The 22,642-nt window shown below is 37.5% G+C and overlaps 1 protein-coding gene across 1 annotated transcript in view; it reads right to left on the bottom strand.

The window, feature by feature from the left end:
• ENTHD1 (ENTH domain containing 1) overlaps positions 1 to 20,043 on the bottom strand; it is an 80,177-nt gene extending 60,134 nt beyond the window's left edge. The window contains exons 1-2 of the mRNA XM_012801126.1: positions 19,695 to 20,043; positions 6,743 to 6,985 (exon numbers count right to left, since the gene is read on the bottom strand). Coding sequence (XP_012656580.1) covers positions 6,743 to 6,985; positions 19,695 to 20,043 — 592 coding nt within the window. The remainder of the gene's footprint in view (positions 1 to 6,742; positions 6,986 to 19,694) is intronic.
• Between the last annotated feature and the right edge of the window lie 2,599 nt (positions 20,044 to 22,642).

Genomic DNA, 22,642 nt, shown 5'->3' with positions numbered 1-22,642 from the left:
TGGTGCTTTCTCCCAGTTTAGTGATATCAGATTGTGAGGTCACTGCTTGATGTAAACTGGTGAAAATCCTAAGAAACTCATTTGTGGTTCTTAAGGTTCATTAAGGTTTTCTTCTTGCAGAGGAAACAACCTGGGACCACTTCAGCCCCCAAGGATCTGGGTTGAGCATAGTAATCCAAGGCTTTCTTTCCCAATGTTCCAGACAGGCCTCATTTCATTTTCTGAAAACTTCCCTTAAGCAACCTAACCTCTACAGTCACCTACAGCATCCCACAGGCAGTGTTCCGAGGGCTCTGACTCCAGCTCACATGTTCTGTTCTTATTTTGTTTTATTATTTGTTTTAAATGTTTTGAAGGAGAGAGCCATGGAGACTTTCTATACCTCTTGTGAGGTCAGTGTTGTCCCAAGCAGCGTGTCATTTCCAGTCTTCTCATTGACAGAAGTCATAGACCTTTACTTAAAAACAGCAAATGGAGGCCAAAGTGGGAGAATCACTTGAGGCCACGAGTTTAAGATCAGTCTGGGCAGCATAGCAAGACCCCATATCTAAAAAAAAAAAAAAATCAGCCAGGTGTGGTGGTACATGCCTGCACTCCTAGCTAATTGGAAGGCTAAGCCCTGATCATTTGAGGTTGCAGTGACTACACCACTGCACTCTAGCCTGGGCAGTAGAGCAAGACCTTGTCTCAAAATAAAACATATAGTATATTTTTATAAAAATAATCTCTCTCTAGTTATTTCTCCATATTTCTCTAGTATGGATAGGAAGATGCCTAGAGTTACATTAATCTAATATTAATGATGGGTATTTCTGAGTCATGAGATTGGAACTGATTCTCTATAACAAAGCTGTATTGTTTTTACAAAATTATAGTGATTTTCCAAAACAAAAACAAAAAAAAATAAGCAGAATGGAAGCAAATACAGTCATATGTAGCTTAACAATAAGGATACATTTTGAGAAATGCAATTAAGTGATTTTGTGTTGTACAAACATCACAGAGCATACTTAAGAAAACCCAGCTGACTACACTGGGCTGTATGGTACAGCCTATTACTCTAGGCTACAAACCTGCACAGCACATTACTGTACTATATACTGTAGGCAATCCTAACATCATGGTAAGTATTTATGCATTTAAATACATCAAAACAAAAATACAGTGCTATAATCTTAAGAAACCACTGTCATATACATGATCCATTAATGACCAAAATGTCATTATATGACTATATTTGAAGATGTTAAGAATGATTGGTTTGGGGTGGTAGGGATATATAAGTTATGGTTATTTTCTTTTTTTGTACATTTTAAAGTTTACAAATTAAACTGCTTGACATTTACCAATGCAAATATTTCAGTGATGACCACAATTTGTACCACAAGCCCTGCATCTCATCTGTACATGATAAAGACAACCAAGTATGACTCCATATCAACTCCATTAGTACGAAAGTTCACTGAAAGAAGTAATGACATCAACATTGATATTTTGATTATAAAACCATGACAACTACTCTGCGGTGTAATAAGTCCTTAATGACATGGATAGGTTTTTGGAAACCTCCTCTTCAGGTGAAACAACTTATAACAAAACCAATTTCACCACAGGCTAATTGATATAAGCAAGAGATGTTCCTACAGCATATTTCTAGTCATAAAAACATCCCCAAATTTCTAAATAAAGACCAAAACACTTCTAATGTTAAATATTATTATTTAATATGAACTATATACAACATTTAAGAAAGTGATAAAAACAAGCAATATGATTATTTACCTGGGTCAAGGGTGGCTAGAGCTGCCCCTAGCTGCTCAGGGTGACGGGAACCAACCATTCCATCACATGGAGCACTCACAGAAGTCCCTTAAACTGGGACCACATAGACCTGCCAATTTACCTAACATGCATATCTCTGGGATGTGGGAGGAGGGAAGACTTGCAAACTCCACACAGACTACCTTGACTGGGAATTGTTTTTGTGATCTACATTATAACAATGTTAAATGAAATGACATTATTCAAGGACCTGACATCTAATTTTAGGTTCAACAGCAATCATACAGTTTGCAGGGAAATGGTTCCATAACACAGAATGCTATTACATTTAACATAGACCCAAATAACCCTTCCTTAATACAGCTAAAGTTCCAATAGAAAGAATGATGCTACTGAAGAGCTCTTTATGAAAGATTAGATGAACAACATGGGTAATGTTTTGCTGATCTAGTTTTAAGCAGTGTCTACAGAGCTAGTTTTTGTAATAATTATTGCCACTAAGGAAAGAGCCTAACTCCAGTATTTACAGCTGAGTTGCAATTGTGCTTTTTGTTAGAGTTTTGTGTTGCCATCAAACAGCAATTGTCCACCTATGCCTTCAAACATCAAAATCACCTAACAAAAACCACTCAAAGCTATCTACCAAAAATAAAACCTGGGAAAAACATCCGGGAATAGAAAAGAAAAAAAAGAAGAAGAAGTGGTGATGTGTATATAACACCTTCTTTAAAGTACCTCTTTTCCCTTGCTAATTTACCACAAAGAAGCAAGGCACAGCTGTTTCCGCTCTAGAGCCTAAAGCCTGGGAATCAGATTTTTAGCAGCACATTCAATTTTACATTTCACTGTAACTAAATAACCACAGACATCTTTAAACTCCTTCTAATGGAAATTTACCTGTATGATTCCATCACCTGCCACCATTTTCTCTAACTCAAATGTTAGCATAATTTTCAATTTCTCTCTTTCTTCTCCAACATATCGTCCATTTAGCCATTGCTTCTCCATGGTCTACCTTTAAACATTACCATTCCCCTCTTTTTATAACTCCAGGGCAAATCCTGGATACCTGGATTGAAACAACTGTCTCTTACAAAGCTTCCTTCGATTTGTATCACCTTCATTTCTATACAAAGCAATAAGAATTATCTTTCACCAACAGCTGCTTTCAGTAATAAGAAAGCTAAGTTCTGTGACTAAGCTAAAGATCCCTTCTGTTCTCCAAGGTCTACAATGATTCCTAGTTACTAGCTGTATCAAACTGAAATTCTAATTATTGTTTATTTGGTCCTTTATGAATTTTTCTGAGTACTCTGAATTATCGATCTGTATTTTTCCACATATTCAAATTTATATATTTTTTCCATTTAATCAGAATTATATTACCATGCTTAATATATTCCTTATTTGTATTCTCTTCCATGCTGATAGAGACTATTTGCTGTCCCCTATATTGATTCTCGCCGTCTTCCTTAACAGTACAATCTCTTCACGTTCATCTAGGCACACAGCTATCCAGTATATAGACTCTATTTCCCAGTCTCCCTTGCAGCTAGGAGTGTCCATGTGACTTAAGTGCTAAATAGAAATGCGTAAGCAAAACATTATAAGCAACTTTTAATAAGTGCCCTTAAAGGGAAGAAGCCTTTGTATTTTTCAACCTCTCATACTGGCTAGAATGCAGATGTGATGGCTGGAGCTTGAGCAGCTATGAATCTAAAATGGAGGTCTTGTGTCTTGAAGCAAAAGACACAAATAGTCCTGAACTCAACGTGATAGAGAGCCATGTCAGTGCCAGAATGCCTACAATGGATTATATTAGGAGAGAAATAAATGCATGTTATGTTTAAGCCGCTGGCATATTTGTGACCTCTACTACTATCACTTGTGTGAGTATACCTAATTATACTGTTCTACCCCACTCCAAGTTTTCATTTGCTACTTCTGTCTCATTAAGAGTACCTCCCACCATTTTTTCCTATCTTTTCCCACTCTAGAAAAGGAGTGGGAAAACTGACTCCCAGACTGTCAGTTCTCTTTTTCCTTTTAAAAAACAGCTTCACAGGGCAGCGCCTGTGGCTCAGTGAGTAGGGCCCCGGCTCCATATACTGAGAGTGGTGGGTTCAAACCCAGTCCCAGCCAAACTGCAAAAAGAAATAGCTGGGTGTTGTGATGGGTGCCCATAGTCCCAGCTACTCAGGAGGCTGAGGCATGAGAATCGCCTAAACCCAAGAGCTGGAGGTTGCTATGAGCTGTGACATCACAGCACTCTACTGAGGGTGGCAAACCGAGACTCTGTCTCTACAAAATAATAAATAAATAAAAATTAATAAAAAAATAAAATATAGCTTCAGATTCAAATCCACACGTGGAAATTGTGTTGCCAAATTTACTTAACTCAATTACTCTATATAAATAGATCAATATGTCTATATAAATAAATGAAATAAAAATAATAGATTCTTAAACAAATCTTATATCCAAATATTCTCTATTTACATTAAATAGTGCTCTTACTATAGATTTGCTTCAATGATGCTATCATTGACCAAAACTCTTTTGCAACATTGTTTTGTAAAAACAGACTTGAAAGCGCACAGTGTGGCTCAGCGCCTGTGGCTCAAGCGGCTAAGGCGCCAGCCACATACACCTAAGGTGGCGGGTTCGAATCCCCAGCCCGGGCCTGCCAAACAACAATGATGGCTGCAACCAAAAAATGGCCGGGCGTTGTGGCAGGCGCCTGTAGTCCCAGCTACTTGGGAGGCTGAGGCAGGAGACTCGTTTGAGCCCAGGAGTTGGAGGTTGCTGTGAGCTGTGATGCCATGGCACTTTACCCAGGGGGATAGCTTGAGGCTCTGTCTCCAAAAAAAAAAAAAAAGAAAAGAAAAGAAAAGAAAGCGCACAGTGCATTACAAGATCTACCCTCTGTGAGAACAGAAATGTACTTGACTTGCTTACCATGCTTACAACAGTGCCTGGCATATAGTAAGCAGCTATGCAACATGTGTTTATAGTATTAAAAAAATAAATTGTAGTGAAAGTTCATTTGAAGGTGGAATGATTTTTGTAAAAACAGTCAAAAGCCATTCACAGCACAGTGTAGTGAATAAGGATGTCTCACAAACCTGGAAAATATCATTATAGAAAAAAACACAATCAGCGATGATAAAACAAACTAGAATTTCTCGTATGAATGATAAAATTAGAGTTGTTACGTTAGCATTAATTTGGGGACTTCCTTCTTGCGTTTACAATAAACCAGGCCAAGTTTGCTCCAGTTTCAGAACAACTTTCCCCTGCTACTCCCTCTGCCTGTTATAGAGGAGAAACTGTGAGTTTGGCTCCAGAGAACCACAATTAAGTGAGTCGCATGTGTTTTTTGGCTTCCCAGTGTGCATATATAAAAGTTATGTTTACACTGTACTGCAGTCTATTAAGTGTGCAATAGCATTGTCTGAAAAAATGCACATACCTTAATTTAAAAATACTTTATTGCTAAAAAATGCTAATGATCGTCTGGGCCTTCAGAGAGTCATAGTCTTTTTGCTGGGGGAATATCTTACCTCAATGCTGATAGCTTCTGACTAATCAAGGTGGGAGTTGCTGCAAGTTAGGGTATCTGTTCAGTATTTTAAAATAAGACAACAATGAATTTTGCTGCATCAACTGACTCTTCCTTTTACAAAAGATTTCTCTGTAGCAGGCAATGCTGTTTGATACAGCATTTTACCCATGGTAGACCTTTTTTTCCAAAATTGGAGTTAATCCTCTGAAGCCATGCGGCTGTTTCATCAACTAAATGTGCGTAATATTTTAAATCTTTTTATGGCATTTCAACAATAGTTACAGAATCTTCAACAGGAGCATATTCACTCTCAAGAAACTAGACAGGCATGGTGGCAGGTTTCTATAGTCCCCAGCTACTCAGGAGGCTGAGGAGGAAAGATGACCACTTGAGCCTAGGAGTTCAAAGCTGAAGTGAGCTATGATCCCACCACTGCAATCCAGCCTGGGCAACAGAGGGAGGGACAGAGGTGGGGGAGGGGGATGGGGAAGGGTGACCACTTTCTTTGCTCATCCATAAGAAGCAAATCCTTATCTATTCAAATTTTATCATGAGATTGCAGCAACTCCATCATATCTTTAGGCTCCACTTCTAATTCTAGTTCTCTTACTATTTCCACCACATCTAAGTTACTTCCCCCACTGGAGTCTTGAACAGCTCTCAAAGTCATTCATAAGGGTTAGAATTAACTTCTTCCAGATTCCTATTAATGTTGATACTTTGTCCTTATAATTGTTCTTAAGGGCATCTAGAGTGGGAGTCCTTTCCAGAAGCTTTTCACTTTACTTTGCCCAGCTCCATCAGAAGAATCACTATTTCTCAAATGGTAAGACTTGAAAGTCAAAATTACTCCTTGATCCATGGGCTGCAGAATGGATTAATGTTTTTGCTTCTTCAAATTGTACATTCCTCATACATAATTTATCAACAGAGTTTGTACAAGAGAAGGGGAAAATGGCATTCTTTTAAGTTGTAGCAAACTTTGTAGAAAAGATATCATTTTCTTGCTGATTTCTATTATAACATTATAAATACATTCTTCTTTTAAAACAGTTCAGTAATACAGATTTAAAGTTTTAGGCAAAGTATTGTCCTGGAAGAATTTTTAAAGCGCTTTTAGGATTTTGAGGCACATTTCAGAAAATTTCAATTTCTTGTTTTGTACAATCAAATAGCACCCACGCACACACACCCAGACACTAAGTCTCAGAAAAAAATACTTCACATTTTAGTTATGAATAAAATCTTACAATTAAATTATCTTTGTTCTCTATAGTATGAAATCTAATATAGTAATAATAGAACTAATATATTACTAATAATTTAGTAATAATATGTGTTAATTGTTCTTAAATGATGTCTATTGCACTTTAGGCCAACATTCAGTATACGCACTTTTATTACGCAGCCTTGCAACCTTAAGAAGCTTATGCTTCTTCTCTGAAGCAGGAACTTCTGGTGTAGGGGCAGAAGCACATGCTGTTGGTGAGTTACCCGTACCAGGTAATTTTTTAGGAAATGTCATAGAGTAGGAGGTTCGCCGTCTAGTCCGACATGCCACTTCCCTCTCTTTATATAGCAACTGTTCATCCATCAGCAATGTTATGACTTGCTTAGACTTCTCGCGAATGTAATGACCTAAAAAAAATATTGAATACATTTAGGAAGGGAAATACTAATCAAGGCTATCATCAGTTTTTATTCTATAGAAAATGAAGAAAAAATGAAAATGTGAGCAGTGAAAGAAACCTGCAGCAAACAAGAAATTGCCAGTAAATATACTTGTTTTCCTAAACTTTAAGTAGTAAATAAATAATTAATACTTGATGAAATCATATGCTGGCATACGCTTTTCACTTTAAATACATTATGGGATTTTTCTTTTAAAAGCAATACATGCTCTGCAATAATCAAACAACACAGGCACACAAAGAAGAGGAATGAAGTAGATCTAGATATACTGATGTAGATGTATGACCATGATACGTGGCTGAAGATTTAAAGTAATATACACAGTATGAGTCTAAGCTGTAAAGCACAGGGGAAAATAAAACACTGTATGTGCCTGGAAGGAAGAGTGGTAAATAGAGATAGACACAGATTGCTATGGTTTGCATGGAGCCTTTCCAAAATTCAGTTGTTGCCAATGTAATCTCTTAAGAGGTGGGGCCTTTAAGATGTGATTAGGCCCTTCGGGCTTCTCCTTTGTGAATGGGACAAAGGCCTTTAGAAAAAAGAGCGTTTGTGGGCAGTGCCTGTGGCTCAAGAAGTAGGGCACTGGCCTCATATAAGGGGGTGGCAGGTTCAAGCCTGACCCGGCCATTTGTCTCTTTCTTGCCTTCTGCTTCCATCGTGTGAGGGTACAACATTCCTTGCCTCCAGAGGATGCAGCATCAAGGTATCATCTTGGAAGCTGAGAGCAATCCTCACCAAACAACTAAACCTGCTGGTGCCTTTGACCTTGGACTACCTAGCCTTCAGAAGTGTAAGAAAATAAATTTCTGTTCTTTAAAAATTACCCAGTCTATGGTATAAGATGGACTAAGGCAGATATTTCAGCAGGCACAACGTTAATACCTGTTGCATTAAAGGGGTTCAATTGGGGCAAGACAAGAAAAGGGAGCACAACTGGTTTCTTTGACATACATCCTAACAAAACAACTTATTTTCATTGATAGAGTAACAAAGCACAGTTGGAGAACAGAATTCTAGTGATGGCTGTCCTTAACTATCTGTATGACATAGTCAGGTGGTCTGTCTGGGCCTGAGTCTCCTATTTGAAAAGCAGTTCTTCAGTTCAGTATAATTCACAGATATAAAAGTACACAGTACCTATAATTCACTCAAATATATAGTATTAGTATTATTCTCAACCTTCTCCCACAAGAAATGATAAAGGCAATCATCTAAATCTTTGTATCTTGGGACCAACCAACATGAACATGTCAGGTCTTCCCAAGCTTCTAGAAGTAAAATGAAAAGTCCCTAAAGATCCACTAGTATTGGCTCCATGCCTGTAGCACAGTGGTTATGGCACCAACCACTTGCACCAAGGATGGCAGGTTAGAACTCAGCCCAGGGCAGCTAAACAACAATGACAACTACAACAAAATAACCGCTAGGTGTTGTGGTGGGCACCTGTAGTCCCAGCTGCTTGGGAAGCTGAGGCAAATAAATCACTTGAGCCCAAGAGTTTGAGGTTGCTGTGAGCTGTGACACCACAGCACTCTACCAAGGGCAATATTAGTAAGACTGTATCTCAAAAAAGAAAGAAAGAAAGAAAAAGAAAACAAACAAACAAAAAGATCCACTAGTATGCTTATTTGGGGCTAGCAATATTTGCTAACTGCCAGTCACTTCATTAAGGATAGGTATTGACAGTGTCAGAAACCTTAATTCAAGTTATCATCTTTTCCAGGATTATTCTATCTAATCTCACTTCTTAAGTTATTTCATCCTTCCAAGATTATTTTGTAACTGCTTCAAATCTTCTAACCACCATTAATTTCCTATGATTAGTTTGTAGTCCATAACCAAGAAATTCCACAACATTTTGTGCTACTATTCAATGTCATATGATAAACAGAAGTCTGCTGTGAAATTTTAGCCTTTGGGGACACTATGTCAGATACTATCTTTCCCTTGGTAAATTTGGAGGAATGAAAAACATTTTTTCCCCATTCTTAACTTTAGAAATTCATCTCCTTCTATTTCCCCCTCATTCTATCTACCCTAAAGCCAATTGGGCAATCCCAGAATCCTACCACATTCTTCACCCCCTAGAGGCCTGTGCTGCCTGCTGCTTCTGCCAGGAACTCTTTGCATGGCTAGATCCCCTATTCATTCTACTCAAATGTTACCTCCTTAGAGAGGCCTGCCTTCTGCCCACCCTCTCTAAAAGAAGCCCCACCTCATTCTTCTCTCTTCTCTAATGCTGCTTTATTTTTTACCTTGGCATTTATCACTACATATTATATATTTATTGTTTGTTTATGGTTTGTTTCCTCACCAAGAATATCAACTGCATGAGGGCAGAAAAGCCTAGAACCGTACACATAGCACATAGTAGATACTAAATATTTACTGAGTAAATTAATCCATTAAAACACAAAAGTCTGTAATTTCCACCAACATAGAACAAATGGTACCAGATTGATGAAAGATACTGAGAGCCAATTTAGAACTTAGCTGCCTATAAAGTTGCTTTTCCTGGAATAATTTCTTGCCACACTCCTACAATTAAGTTAGAATTAGAAATTATGGGACAGATGTGGAATACTGTCCTTGGAGTCTGTGTGCAATAGTGCAATTTTGAGGGCAGCTGCAATAGTTCTAAGAGACAAGTCATAGGGAAGAAATCCCACAGAAGTGAGCTTCTGCCCTCCTACCCTGGCTACTTCTCTCCCACTCCAGAAATGCAGGGTACTATAATCTGGCCGTTCTAAAGCATCAAAGCTAAGAGTGAGAAAATCCAAGAACTCAATAAACCTGCTTTTAACAGTTAAATAATAACAATAGTAATAATGAGAAGGCATCTACTTCTAAACAATATGTTTCTGAAAAGAAAGGAAAGAGGGCATTGTATTGAAATAGGATAGTACTGGAAATAGAATACATTTAAGCAGCAAAAGAAAGAAATGGAAGCAGGGAGGTAGAACACATGGATTCTCTGAAACAAGAAACTATGCCAAAAGATGAGTGTCCAAGGAAATCACATAAAACACATCAAGATGAAGGGTTGTTAGTTGAGGTAAAGGTTAAAATGAAGATACAGCAGTATACTGCTTTAATCAGGAATCTTTTGGTTACAAGTGACAGAAATTCTAATTCAACTGGGTAACAAAAGTCATGGGAAAGCCAAGGGTGGCAACCAGGCCTCAGGTACATATGAAGCAGAGACTGGAAAACCAGAACCCTCTCTTCCTCTCTTATCTCTGCTCATCTCTAACTAATGCCTTCATTTTCTTCCCCTACCCCCAGATTGGCTTATTTTATCTAGATATGAAGATGGCCACAGCTCCAGATTCACACCTCACACTGACATCTGAGAAGCTTCCTCCTTCCTTCTTTTGTACTTGAAGTATCAGGAGAATGACTGATTGCCCACCTTGAAACAATCACATGCCAATCACTTTGGCCGTAGGGTGCAACACTACAACTGGCCACCTCCATTAAACACAGCAGAGTAGGAGTGAGATCAACATGATAGAAAAAAGAACAAGCAGACAGCCAACCTCAAGAGTTGTCCCAACACAAAGTAAAGGACGAGGAGATCAAATTACTAGAGCAACTGCATGAGAGATCATCCAAGGACATTCACTTCTGCAGTCAATCATTTCTTTGAGCGCTTCTATTTCAGAAAATGGTCTAAGCAATGAGAGCACAAGTAGCATTTACATTTTAGTTGACTGAAACATCCAATAATCATAAACAAGACAATTTCAGATAAAAAAATAAATGCTTTAAAGGAAATAAAGAAGGGCAATATGCTAAACATTAATTTGGGTGCAGTCATGGAAAGTCTAAGGAGATGACATAGCTTAGTCTTGAACAAGAAAAAGCCAGCCACACAGGACAGAGTGCCAGGCAGTGGAATCACTTCAATTTCTCTTCTTTGGGGAGGCCTTCCCCTGACAGTTAGCCCCTCCCTCCCAGCATGCCCTACACAGGCTCCAACTTGGTCAGGTCCTGCTTTCAGACATTCCTTAGCACCTTACACTTGTCTCAGAGAATACTTCCACAGTTTGTAATTGCACATTTACATCAGACTAATAACATCTGTGAAGGCGAGAACAATACTTGTTTAAGAAGCACTTAAGAAAAGTTTGTGAAATGAATGAATATGTTGAGGAAAAATTTCCCAAACACTGGAGGGGAGGCTATATAAGCTTACAAGTAAACATTACGTAAAGAGAGCTGAAAATATTGTAAATTCAAAGATGCAGGGCATTTAGATTTACCACCAGGAAAAACACATATCATAAAATCATATTTAAAAACTATGTAATAGGCTTCAAATACTTATAAAATACCTTCATACTCTTGTCTCTATTCCTAACCCATCTCCCTCCCGAGATCTACTCTTCTTCCCATATTCCTTTTTCATTGACTTTTAACTCTATTCTAAGTTAGAAATATGAACATACATTTCCCCCAGTTTGGTTATTCACATCTATTGATTATACCTAGTAAACAACTTCTGAATCCATTCTCTCTTCTCCATCTCCCCTGGTTCAGACCTCAATCACTGGTGGCCAGTGTCATCCTAAATTACTTGTCTTTAGTCTCCCTTCCAAGCTACCTTTCACAATGCCTCCAGGAATGGGGCAGCGATGAGAAGAGAGGGAAGAAATATCTAAAATATCTGATTAAGTTGTCTTCAAGTTAAAAAATCTTTAGTGAAGTTGGCACAGTAAGTTCATGCTTCAAAGTAGCTCTCTGTTCTGCTCCAAATACACAATAAAAGACATTGTCCTTCTCAAAAACAAGATGAAAAATTCCACAAAGCAGAAATATAGAAGAAATAAAAAAGCAGTGAACAGGGATGAAGCCTCAGGCTGCAGGGTTCTTGATCTGGCAGGCAGGAGTTCAGCTTCTCAGGTATTAGCAAACCACAGCTGGTCTCACTGGTTGATATTAGGGGTCTGTGTTTGTGAGAGAAGGCCTTGGGAAGAAAATAAAATGGAAAAAAAAAAAAAGCTGCTTCCTAGGCTATCACTTATTCACAGCTGTGGGTCTAAAAACAGGAAGACACACATGCAGGCTTAAGACTTAGAACTAAACTAAGCCACCCACTTGCTCAGTCCCCAAGTCTATGACATTCCAGTGTTGTCCTAAAGCATAAGCCCTGAGGCACCTTTATAAGGCCTGTACTAGAGGCTCTAGGGAGCTGGGTAAAGAGAACTGACAAAGCCAACAGAAAGGAAAAAGTGAACATGAGTGGTTGTGGGAAGAACCTCCCACTCAAGGAGCCTAAAAACTAAAATTCTAAAATACATTTTTTTAAAACTCCAATGCTAATAAAGACAGCCAATATAATCAGCAATTGAAACAAATTCATTCCAAATGAAAACAATGTTTCTATAGGATCTTAAAGAATCAATATCCTATAGGATTTAAAAATCTAATAATAAGGATTTTGAAATAAATGACTGAGAGATTAATACATTACTTATATCCACAACAAGGAATATGAAATCATAAAACAAAACAAAGACAGGCAAAAATGAAACAAGAACAGATGGATATGAAAAGAACCAATTAAAAATCCTAGATTTGAAAACTATAGACATTGAGATTTTAAAAACCCTCCATATCCAAGATAGACTCCGGGCTTGAACAGCTGAAGACAGAATTAGTAACTGGAGACCAGTACAAGGAATTCTTCTAAAATACAGCACAGAAAGGTAATAAAATTAAAAGTCAGAAAGGATACATTATAGGCCTCAATATTCATATAGAAGAAATTTTAAAAGAAGAAAACTAAGGTAATCACAAAAAAGCAACACTCAGAGACAAGAGTAGAGAATTTTACAGAAAGGACATGAATCCTCACATCAAAGATGATTTCCAAAGACCAGGCAAGATAAATAAAGATAAATCTATATTAGAACATCACAGAAAAATAGAAAAACATTGAGGGTGGAGAAGAAATCTTAAAGGCTACCAGTTCCCTCTTTATAACAGCACACTTGCCATTCCATCAGCACATCAGTCGTTCAGCCAGCAAACATTGATTCCACACCGCCACCAGGGCAAGTGAAGACAGACAGAAATTAAGTAACCTCAGTTCTCCAAACCCAGCGAAGGAGGCTGACATGTGAGTCAACAATTATAGCAGTGTGCTGGAGCCACAAGGACACATGGGCAAAGTACCAGGGACAAGCTAAGGAGTGACTGCTTAACTCTACAGGACGGCAGAAAAGAACTTCCTAGCCAGTACTTGCACTGAGCTTTACTTGAATGTCAATATATGTTCCAGGAAATAAAAATAATAAAAGTAAAAACTGTCAAGGACTAATAATATTAGCTAATATTGACAGATGACTAACTACAAGCCTAACTCTCAGGCATACCTCTAATCCTCACAACAATCCTCAGGGTTAATTATTAAGTCCATTTTATGAAAGAGAAAAGTAAGGTTTAGGGTGGTAAAGTCACTTTCCCAAAGTCACAGAGCTAATAAGCTAGAAAGCAGAGATTAGCTCTACAAAAATAACAAAATACATTTACATATCTTTGACTGAACTTGGTATATAATTGTAAGCTGTTGTATGTGATGAGAACCGTCAGACAGAATAATTTTGTTGACACAGCACTGAAAAGGCTAACTAAACTGGTTGCCCTCCCTTTTTTGTTTACTGTATTCGGTCACCCACATGAGTACAATAAATAAAGAGCACTGTGGGAAGACTAGCCAGTTGGGCAAAGTCACATTCAACTTTGAATAAATTTATGCTTTGCTTCTTGGTACCATGATGACCAATGACTATATTTGTTAACACAAGTCTACCTAAAATTATTCAACTATTTTAAATAACATTTTTTTATTTTACTCACACTAATATAATTTTTAACTACAAGGCTTATTATGACATAAAGCCTATAACATAGGTATGTAAATGAAAGTATTTGTTCATCAAAAACATCTGTTACAGTTGGGTATAGTGGTTCGCGCCTGTGGCCCCAGCACTTTGGGAAGCTGAGACAGGAGGACACAGCACACAGAAAGACCTCAACTCTACAAAAAATAAATACATTAGCCAGGTATGGTATCTGGTGCCTGTAGTCCCAGCTACTGAGGAGGCTAAAAGCAGTAGGATCGTGTAAGTCCAGGAGTTTGTGGTGGCAGTGAGCTATGATCATGCCACTATACTTCAGCCTGGGTAATAGAGCAAAAAAATTCATTGCAGGAAAATACATTTGTTCACTTAAGCTATAAATGAACACAGAAGCCTGTGTTAATTAACTCACCAACAATATCCATGCTGTATTACTTTATTAGTCCACCACCATGTATCAGGTAGTTTCTCTGATTAGACAATTTTGACTAGTGCTGATGGCAGTAGAGGAAAAAAAATTAAGTCTACTTTGAAGTTTGACTTTTTTCCTTACATTGCCTAGCCACTATACTATACTGAGTAGGAACAGTCTGCCTCATACTACCCCAAATACAGTCCCTCTATAATTTTGGTTATTTGGCTTTATAGCTTTGACATAGCTAATCAACATCTAATTTGCAAGGATACACATGTGTACATAAATGTCCATAAACATTGTAGACATAAAGAGAGAACATTAGACTACCTGAGAATGTCAAGGAGATTTAGAACTATCACCTGGGAACCCTGAATCATCTGTGATAACCTGGTACCCATTCTCCCACAGTAGAGCATAAACTGTAATGGGCTCTAACCAAAGACAAAAGAAACTGACCCAAACAAGCCACTGTTTCTTCCTATTTGGTGAAGACTATCAAATTGGCTAGACTTAAGGGGAGGATATTTTTCAGGCATGAGAACCACAATAAAGAGAATATGGTGTATATTTCTTATTCCATTTCTGATTTAAATAATTTTGAAACAGATACAAAAAAGGATAAACTTGACTTCTAGTCCAAAAAAATATACTCCATCCTAATAAGTAAAAAACTGCATTAACAACTCTTCTTAGATCCACCAGAGAAGTGCAGTCACAGGGAAAGTCACTGAGCCCCAAACTGCACAGACTGACAGGCAAACGCAGTATAGAATCACATCACCACAAGCACAAACCTCCAGGGGAACAAGTGCTGAGTCAGAGAAACCTGGACTATAACTGACGAATGCTGCAGGCTCAGTGGATACGTCTAAGAGAGAAAAACTCCAGGGAATCAGTCATCAGTAGCCCCCACACTTTTGTGAGTTTTACCTCAAGGAACTTGACCAAATTCTCAAAGTGAATATTACTTAAAAATACCCTTGTACTTCTGATGGGGGTATGGTAAAAGGAAACATTTTAAAATATTCCAAAGCATTCTGTTCTTAAGTTTTGCCATCAGGAGAAACTGGTTAACCAGAGCCTAACCACTTAGGCCCAGGAATTTGAGGTTGCTGTCAGCTAGGCTGACACCATGGCACTCTAGCCTAAGAAACACAGTAAGACTTTGTCTCAAAAAAAAAAAAAAAAAAAAAAAAAAAAAAAAAAACAGAATGCAGTGAAACTACTCACAGAATATACAACAACAAGAGTATACTTTAGACTTTGGGTGTAAATGATGTGCCATCATATGTTCATCAGTTGTTAACAATAACAAATACACCACTCTGGTGAGGATGTTGATAATGGGGGAGGCTATGCATGTATATAGGGAAGGTGTATGGGGAACTTTGCATTCTCAGTTTAGTTGTGAATCTAAAACTGCTCTAAAAATTAAAGTCTATTTTTTACAACCTTAAAAAATTTCAAAATGGCTCTTCCTCGTTGTTACCTGCAGAGGTAGCAGCTATCTTGAATTGGAGAAGATTCAAGGGCCAGCTCTTAATGCCCAACACTGGTTATGGGAGCAACAAGAAATCAAAGCATATGCTGTCCAGTGGTTTCTGGAAGTTTCTCATCTACAACATCAAGGTGCTGGAAGTGCTACTGACGCGCAACAAATCTTATTGTGCAGAGATTGCTCACAACATTTCCTCCAAGAACTACAAAGCCACTGCGGAAAGAGCAGCCCAGCCAGCCATCAGAGTTACCAATCCCAATGCCAGGCTGCTCAGTAAAGAAAACGAATAGACAGCTCCCGTGCACATTCTATTTGTATTGAAACAAAACCATAAAAACTGCTGTCTGGCATTTTCCTTAAACAAATTTCTTTTAAATGATAAACTCAGTTCCTATTCCAGGTTAGTGAACAAAGCTAGTTCAGTTTTCAGGCCCTTCCATCCTACTGTATATGTAACTGGTTACTACTAAATATTTGGTCTAGTCTGAAAACATGACACATGTTAACAGGATGGAGTAAAAGAGGTTATCCCTCTTAGGGGACATTCCTCAGGCAGGGGATAACATTATTCATTCATTCATTCAACAATATATTATACCTGTTAAATACTTGGATTATGAAGCCAAAAAAGCTTAAACCACAATCTTGACTCTGCCATCAACTAGATGTGTGAATGCGTTATTCAATCTCTTTGCACCTTGCTTTCCTTGTTGGTAAAATTTTGAGGGCCAACATCATCTATCTCAAAGGGCCGTTGTGAAGATTAAGTGAATTCATATATGCCAAGTGTTTAGAACAGAGCTTGTCACACAGTTCAGTGCTATAAACTATTTGCTAATGAAGGGGTCCAAAGAGTTAGCAAATGTAAAATAAATCTATTTTAAAACACTACATTAGTTACATTTTCAAATAATACATGCTCAGTGTTTTTCCACAGTCAACTGCTTCAGGTGGGAATACCTCTAAATGTAAAACCATGTGTGCAATTGTTGAATATTTTTAAAGCTACTCTAAATACAATATGGAATGTCCCCAAAGTCTGGAAACATAGGAGAAATCAAGTATTTATTTTTCATATTAACAACTGCACTTATTGCTTAAATTTAGAGATACACCACTTGAGAAACTGTCTAGAGATTGGAGAGTAAAGAAAATTGTACTGATGTTATTTCAAATAGTAACTCACTATTTGAAAATAAGTTTCTCTTTTGTTTCCCAACTTTTCTGATTTGTTTTCCCTCCTTTTTTCCCCTTTAATAATTATTAATCACTGAGCATGCGCCATGTGATAGGCACTGTTGGAGATACTGGAGATAGAGGGGAGTGAAGGATAAAAACTTACCTATTGGGTACACTGTACACTATCCTGGTGACAGGCACACTAAAAGCTGACTTCAGTTTTATGCAATTCATTCACATGACAAAAACACTTTTACTCCCTTAATATTGTGAAGTAAAAATTTTAAAAATACAGTACTAAAGTATTCAGGCCAAAATATTTTCAACTTTCGTACATCAAAAGACATCAAGAAAGTAAAAAGAATCTATAGGATAGGAGAAGATATTTGCAAATCACCTCTCTGATAAGGGTCTTGCATCTAAAATATACAAAGAACTTTTAAAATTCAACAATTAAAGACCTCCAGTTAATAATGGGCAAAAGATTTGAATAGACATGTCTCCAAAGACATACAAATTGCTTGCAAGGACATTAAAAGATGCTCAGTATCATTAATCTTTAGGGAAATGTAACTCAAAACCACAATGAGATAGCACTTCACATCCAGTAGACTAGCTATAATCAAAAAAGGGACAATAACCAGCATTGGCAAGGACACAGAGAAATTAGAATCCTCCTACATTACTGGTGGGAATGTAAAATGGTGCAACCACTAAGGAAAGGTTCAGCAGTTCTTCAAAAAGTTAAATGCTGATTAGCTCATGATCTAGCAATTCCATGCCTAAGTATATACCCAAATGAATTGAGCCAGGATTTGAACTGATACTTGCACCCCAACATTCCCTGCAGCACTATTCACAGTAGTACCATACACACTATTCCACTTACATGAAATAACAAGAATAAGCAAATTTAAAGAAATAGGAAGTAAATCAAGGGTAAGAAAGAGGAGTTACTGCTTAGCGGTTACTGAGTTTCTGTTTTGGGGTGATGAAAACAGTTTAGAAATAGATGATGGTGGTGATTGTGCAACATGGTAAATGTAAATTAATGCCACTGAGCTGAACACTTAGAAAGACAAATTTTCTTATGTAAATTTTATTACTATTTTTAAAAATTATAATGTGGGGCCAGGCGCATGGCTCATGCCTATAGTTTGGGAGGCTGAGGCAAGAGGATTGCTTGAGGTCAGCAGTTCAAGACCAGTCTGAGCAACATAGGGAGACACCCAGAAATTTCTACAGAAAATGAAAAATTAACTGGGCATGATGGCACCTCCAAGCTACTTGGGAGGCTGAGGCAGAGGGAGTTTGAGGTGGCACTGAGCTATGATTGTGCTACTGCACTCTATCCTGGGCCACAGAGCAAGACCCTGTCTCAAAGAAAACAAATTATAAAGTTATATACCTAAAACCATATAAATGCACACTTTAAATAGGTGAATTTTATGGTATATGAATTGTATCTCAATAGAGTTATTTTAAAAGAGAAGGGAAGAAATGAGTTCTCAAGGTATGAAAAAACCTGAAGAAATCACAAAGGCATATTTCTAAGTGAAAGAAACCAGTCAGAAAAAGCTACATACTTCATGATTCCAACTTCATGACACTCGGAAAAGGCAAATCTATGGCGACAGTAAAAAGAACAGAAGTCCAGGGAGGGGGGAGGGGTAAAAGCATGAATAAGTGGAGCACAGGGAATTTTTAGAGCAGTGAATGATTCTGTATGATACCAAATGGCAGAACCATGACATGCAAGCATTTTTCAAAACCCACAGAACTGTACAACACAAAGAATGAATCCTAATGTAAAACAGTAACTTTAGTTAGTAATAGTTTATCAATATTTGTTTGTCAATTGTAACAAATGTACCATACTAATGAAAGATGTTATTAATAGCAGAAATTGTCGATGGGTGGGAATGGTTATGTGGGAACTCTGTACTTTCTGCATAATTTTTCTGTAAACCTAAAACTGCCCTAAAAAAGGTCTATTTTTAAAATGCATACTTAACACAGAAACTGCACTGAATTTTATCCTCTTCACATGATTCATAAGACTATTCATTTTAAACACAAATTATAATTTTACAGTAGATGGAGAGGAAGTGCTAATTCTTTTACCACTGTAGAATATCAGGCACTACTGAATCATCTCAATATTCCTGCTTCACCTCCTCTTCCTCCCCCAAAGGAATTATTTCATGACCTAAATTTTTGTATTCATATAACTATTTCCATCTAGTCTTTGAAGATTCCATGGTCTTTGGAAATACTTCCTTAATTTATGACTAAATTCTAGCTTAATTATAATTATGAATTATACCAAATTGCCATACCTCCTGTTTTATTCACTTTTATTCATTTTCTATGAGGTAACACTTTATCAGAAACCTGTGTTAGTTTTATACCTTTTTAAAAAAACTGCTCTCTAAGGCACTGAAGACTCCACCTAGAGGATTAAACTGAAAACTTTAACTGTCCCAAGGGAAAGATACATAGTACCCTGAAGAACAACTGGGAAGAAAGAGCACATCCAGTCCATGCTGGAGACTGTCTCTTCCCAGTTTGCAAAGAAAATTTTAAAAAAAGGAATAATTCTTCCCAGCTCCTGATTTAAAATGACAACCCCCCCCCAAAGAAACTCCTAATCTTTATTGGCACACTGTATAAACTTCTTTGAACTGTTACCTTGGTCTTTTCCAGCTTCATCTATGTGTTGAAAATCTTTTAGTGTTTGAAGGTTACAGAACCCCTCTCTGCAATGCTGGATGACTTTCTTTGATCCATTCTTAATGAGATAATCCATTAGCGTAAGGGATTTATACACATGGCGCCAGTTCTTCCCATGGTCACTCAGTCTCTGCCACAGCATATTCATAATCTCTGAGAGAGAAACTGTATTGAACGTCAAGTCACTGATATCTAACATCAGAGAACTAGAGGGACCCCAAGGGTCGTTCGAAGTTGCTTCCCTGACTTTTACTTCAGCATCTGAGTAATTTTTCACAAAGTTTTTCACTTGTCTCCTGAATGCCATAGGTAAGACAAGTTTGAAGGTGAAGTGGAGGACAAGAGAAATGGAATAGGAGTCTAAGTGACTGGCTTATAAAACTCGTGACAGGTAATTGGTCCCCAGTTCTGCTGCTCCCAAATACAAATGATTAATCTTCATGTCGATAAAATATCAACTTCCTACAAACAAAACACAAGAAAGTATAAGTTAAATATTTTTTAAATCAGTCTGAAGCACCTAGGTTTCTAAATCAGTCCCTCACTTATTTTAGCCAGAATTGAGGGTACGATATAAATGTTCCTAGGATGGGTACAGGAAAATCCCTCACAACGGATTGGCATATGCTATTTAAAGAAATACAGGCGATCTTTCTAGTCTAAAAGTTCCTGTAGAAAATATCATTCAATCTACTCGGTAGAAATATAACATAATGAGTATAAAACATTAACAAGTACAGTAGACAAGTTAGTATAAAATATGGAATCTGCCACTCTGACATCATAAGATACATTGTCATATATACAAATATTATGTCCTAAAAGCCATTAAAATAAGCATAAAAATTGAATCTTAGGGTTCCATGCCTGTAGCTCAGAAGCTAGGGCGCCAGCCACATACAGTGGAGCTGGCAGGTTCGAATCTAGCCCAGGCCTGCCAAAACAACAATGACAACTACAAAAAAAAAAAAAAAAGCCGGGCATTGTGGTAGGCGTCTGTAGTCCCAGATACTTGGGAGGATGAGGCAAGAGAATCACTTAAGCCCAAGAGCTGGAGGTTGCTGTAAGCTGTGATACCATAGCACTCTACCGAGGGCAATATAATGATACTCTATGTCAAAAAATTTGAGTCTTAGAATCATGTGACATGAACAGAGGCTCGTTTAGGTTGATTCAGAAATACATTAAAACTTAAAAGGGCACAAAAATCCTAAAACTTTAAATGATACCTATGAATTATCAATTCACAGGTTATATGAAACCACTCCCTTCCACCTTTTCATTACTTTGCATTAAGGTGGGCCAGTTAGTTTGTTATTTCCCCAGTGATTCATCACCAACGGCCCCCAAGATAATGTACCAAATTGATTTCAAGCCCTGATGAACATGCAGACCCAACAAAGCCTAGACGATCTATAATATTTTATTAGAGAAACTGCACACATACAAGAGAAAAATACTGAAGTCTGTAATAAATGTGTTTGTTATTTTTAGTTTTGTTTCCCTTCTTTGACCTTCTCAGCTACTAGCTCAGGCTTGATTAATTTCTCTCTGTGTTAAAGGAAGACATAAATTTTGAAAAGCATCCTAAACGAACTATCACTTTTTTAAAAAATAAGAGGAGATAATTAACCTCTCTCTTTTTATTTTTTTTGTAAAAATACAACACATCCTCAAATAAGCAAGAGAGAAAATGTGTTGGCTTAATTAAGATTTCTCAGAAAGAGACTATCATGAATAGTAGGGAAAAAAAGAGAAGTTGTATTTCTACAATTTCCTAATTTTCTTGTTTGCAATTCAAATACAGGCATTTTTATCTGACTCCCTCCTGCAACAAAAGTCTGATTTATATTGTTTCAACAAGCCACTAAACTTTTCAATCATGAGGGTTTTCTTTTCTTTCTTTTTTGTTCTTTCTTCCCCTCTGCCAAACCCACTCGAGGCAGAGATGCACTGTGACATTGGCTTAGAGCAGCAAATATTGATCTGTTGCTACACAAGTCTAATAAAAAAAAACATTGTTAGAATCATAACTTGCGCTCTTCCCCTAAGCAGCCTGAGGTGATCTGTGAAAATGGTTTACTATTCACTTGACCCAGAAAACCCCACAAAGTCATGCAAGTCAAGAGGCTCAAATCTTAGTGTTCACTTCAAGAACACACGTGAAACTGCCCAGGCCATCGAGGGTATGCATATACGAAAAGCCACCAAATATATGAGGATGTCACCTTAAAGAAACAGTGTGTACCATTTCAACATTACAATGGTGGAGTTGGTAGCTGTGCCCAGGCCAAACAGTGGGGCTGGACACAAGGTAGTTGGCCCAAAAAGAGTGCTGAATTTTTGCTGCATACGCTTAAAAATGCAGAGAGTAATACTGAACTTAAGGGTTTAGATGTAGATTCTCTGGTCAGCGAGCATATCCAAGTGAACAAAGCACCCAAGATGCACTGCTGAACTTACAGAGCTCATGGTCACATTAACCCATACGTGAGCTCTCCCTGACACATTGAGATGATCCTTACTGAAAAGGAACAGATTGTTCCCAAACCAGAAGAAGTAGCACAGAAGAAAAAGATATCCCAGAAGAAACTGAAGAAACAAAAACTTATGGCACAGGAATAAATGCAAATAACAGTAAAAAAATAATAATTATCATTTGCTGGAATTGAACAATAGACACAAAAATCTTTTTTCTTTTTTGGATTAATATCTATCTATATTTTAGAGGGACAATCCTTATTGTTAGGTTTTCTTATATTCTTTAGTCTACATTTTAAATTTTCTTTTTTTTTTTTTTTTTTTTTTTTTTTTTTTTTAAACAGAGCCTCAAGCTGTCCCCCTGGGTAGAGTGCCGTGGCATTACAGCTCACAGCAACCTCCAACTCCTGGGCTCAAGCGAGTCT

The sequence above is a fragment of the Otolemur garnettii genome, unplaced genomic scaffold (genome assembly GCF_000181295.1).
Source record: "Otolemur garnettii isolate 467f Iridium unplaced genomic scaffold, OtoGar3 scaffold00007, whole genome shotgun sequence".
NCBI classification, from domain to species: domain Eukaryota; kingdom Metazoa; phylum Chordata; class Mammalia; order Primates; family Galagidae; genus Otolemur; species Otolemur garnettii.
This window is presented reverse-complemented; position numbering and strand designations above follow the sequence as displayed.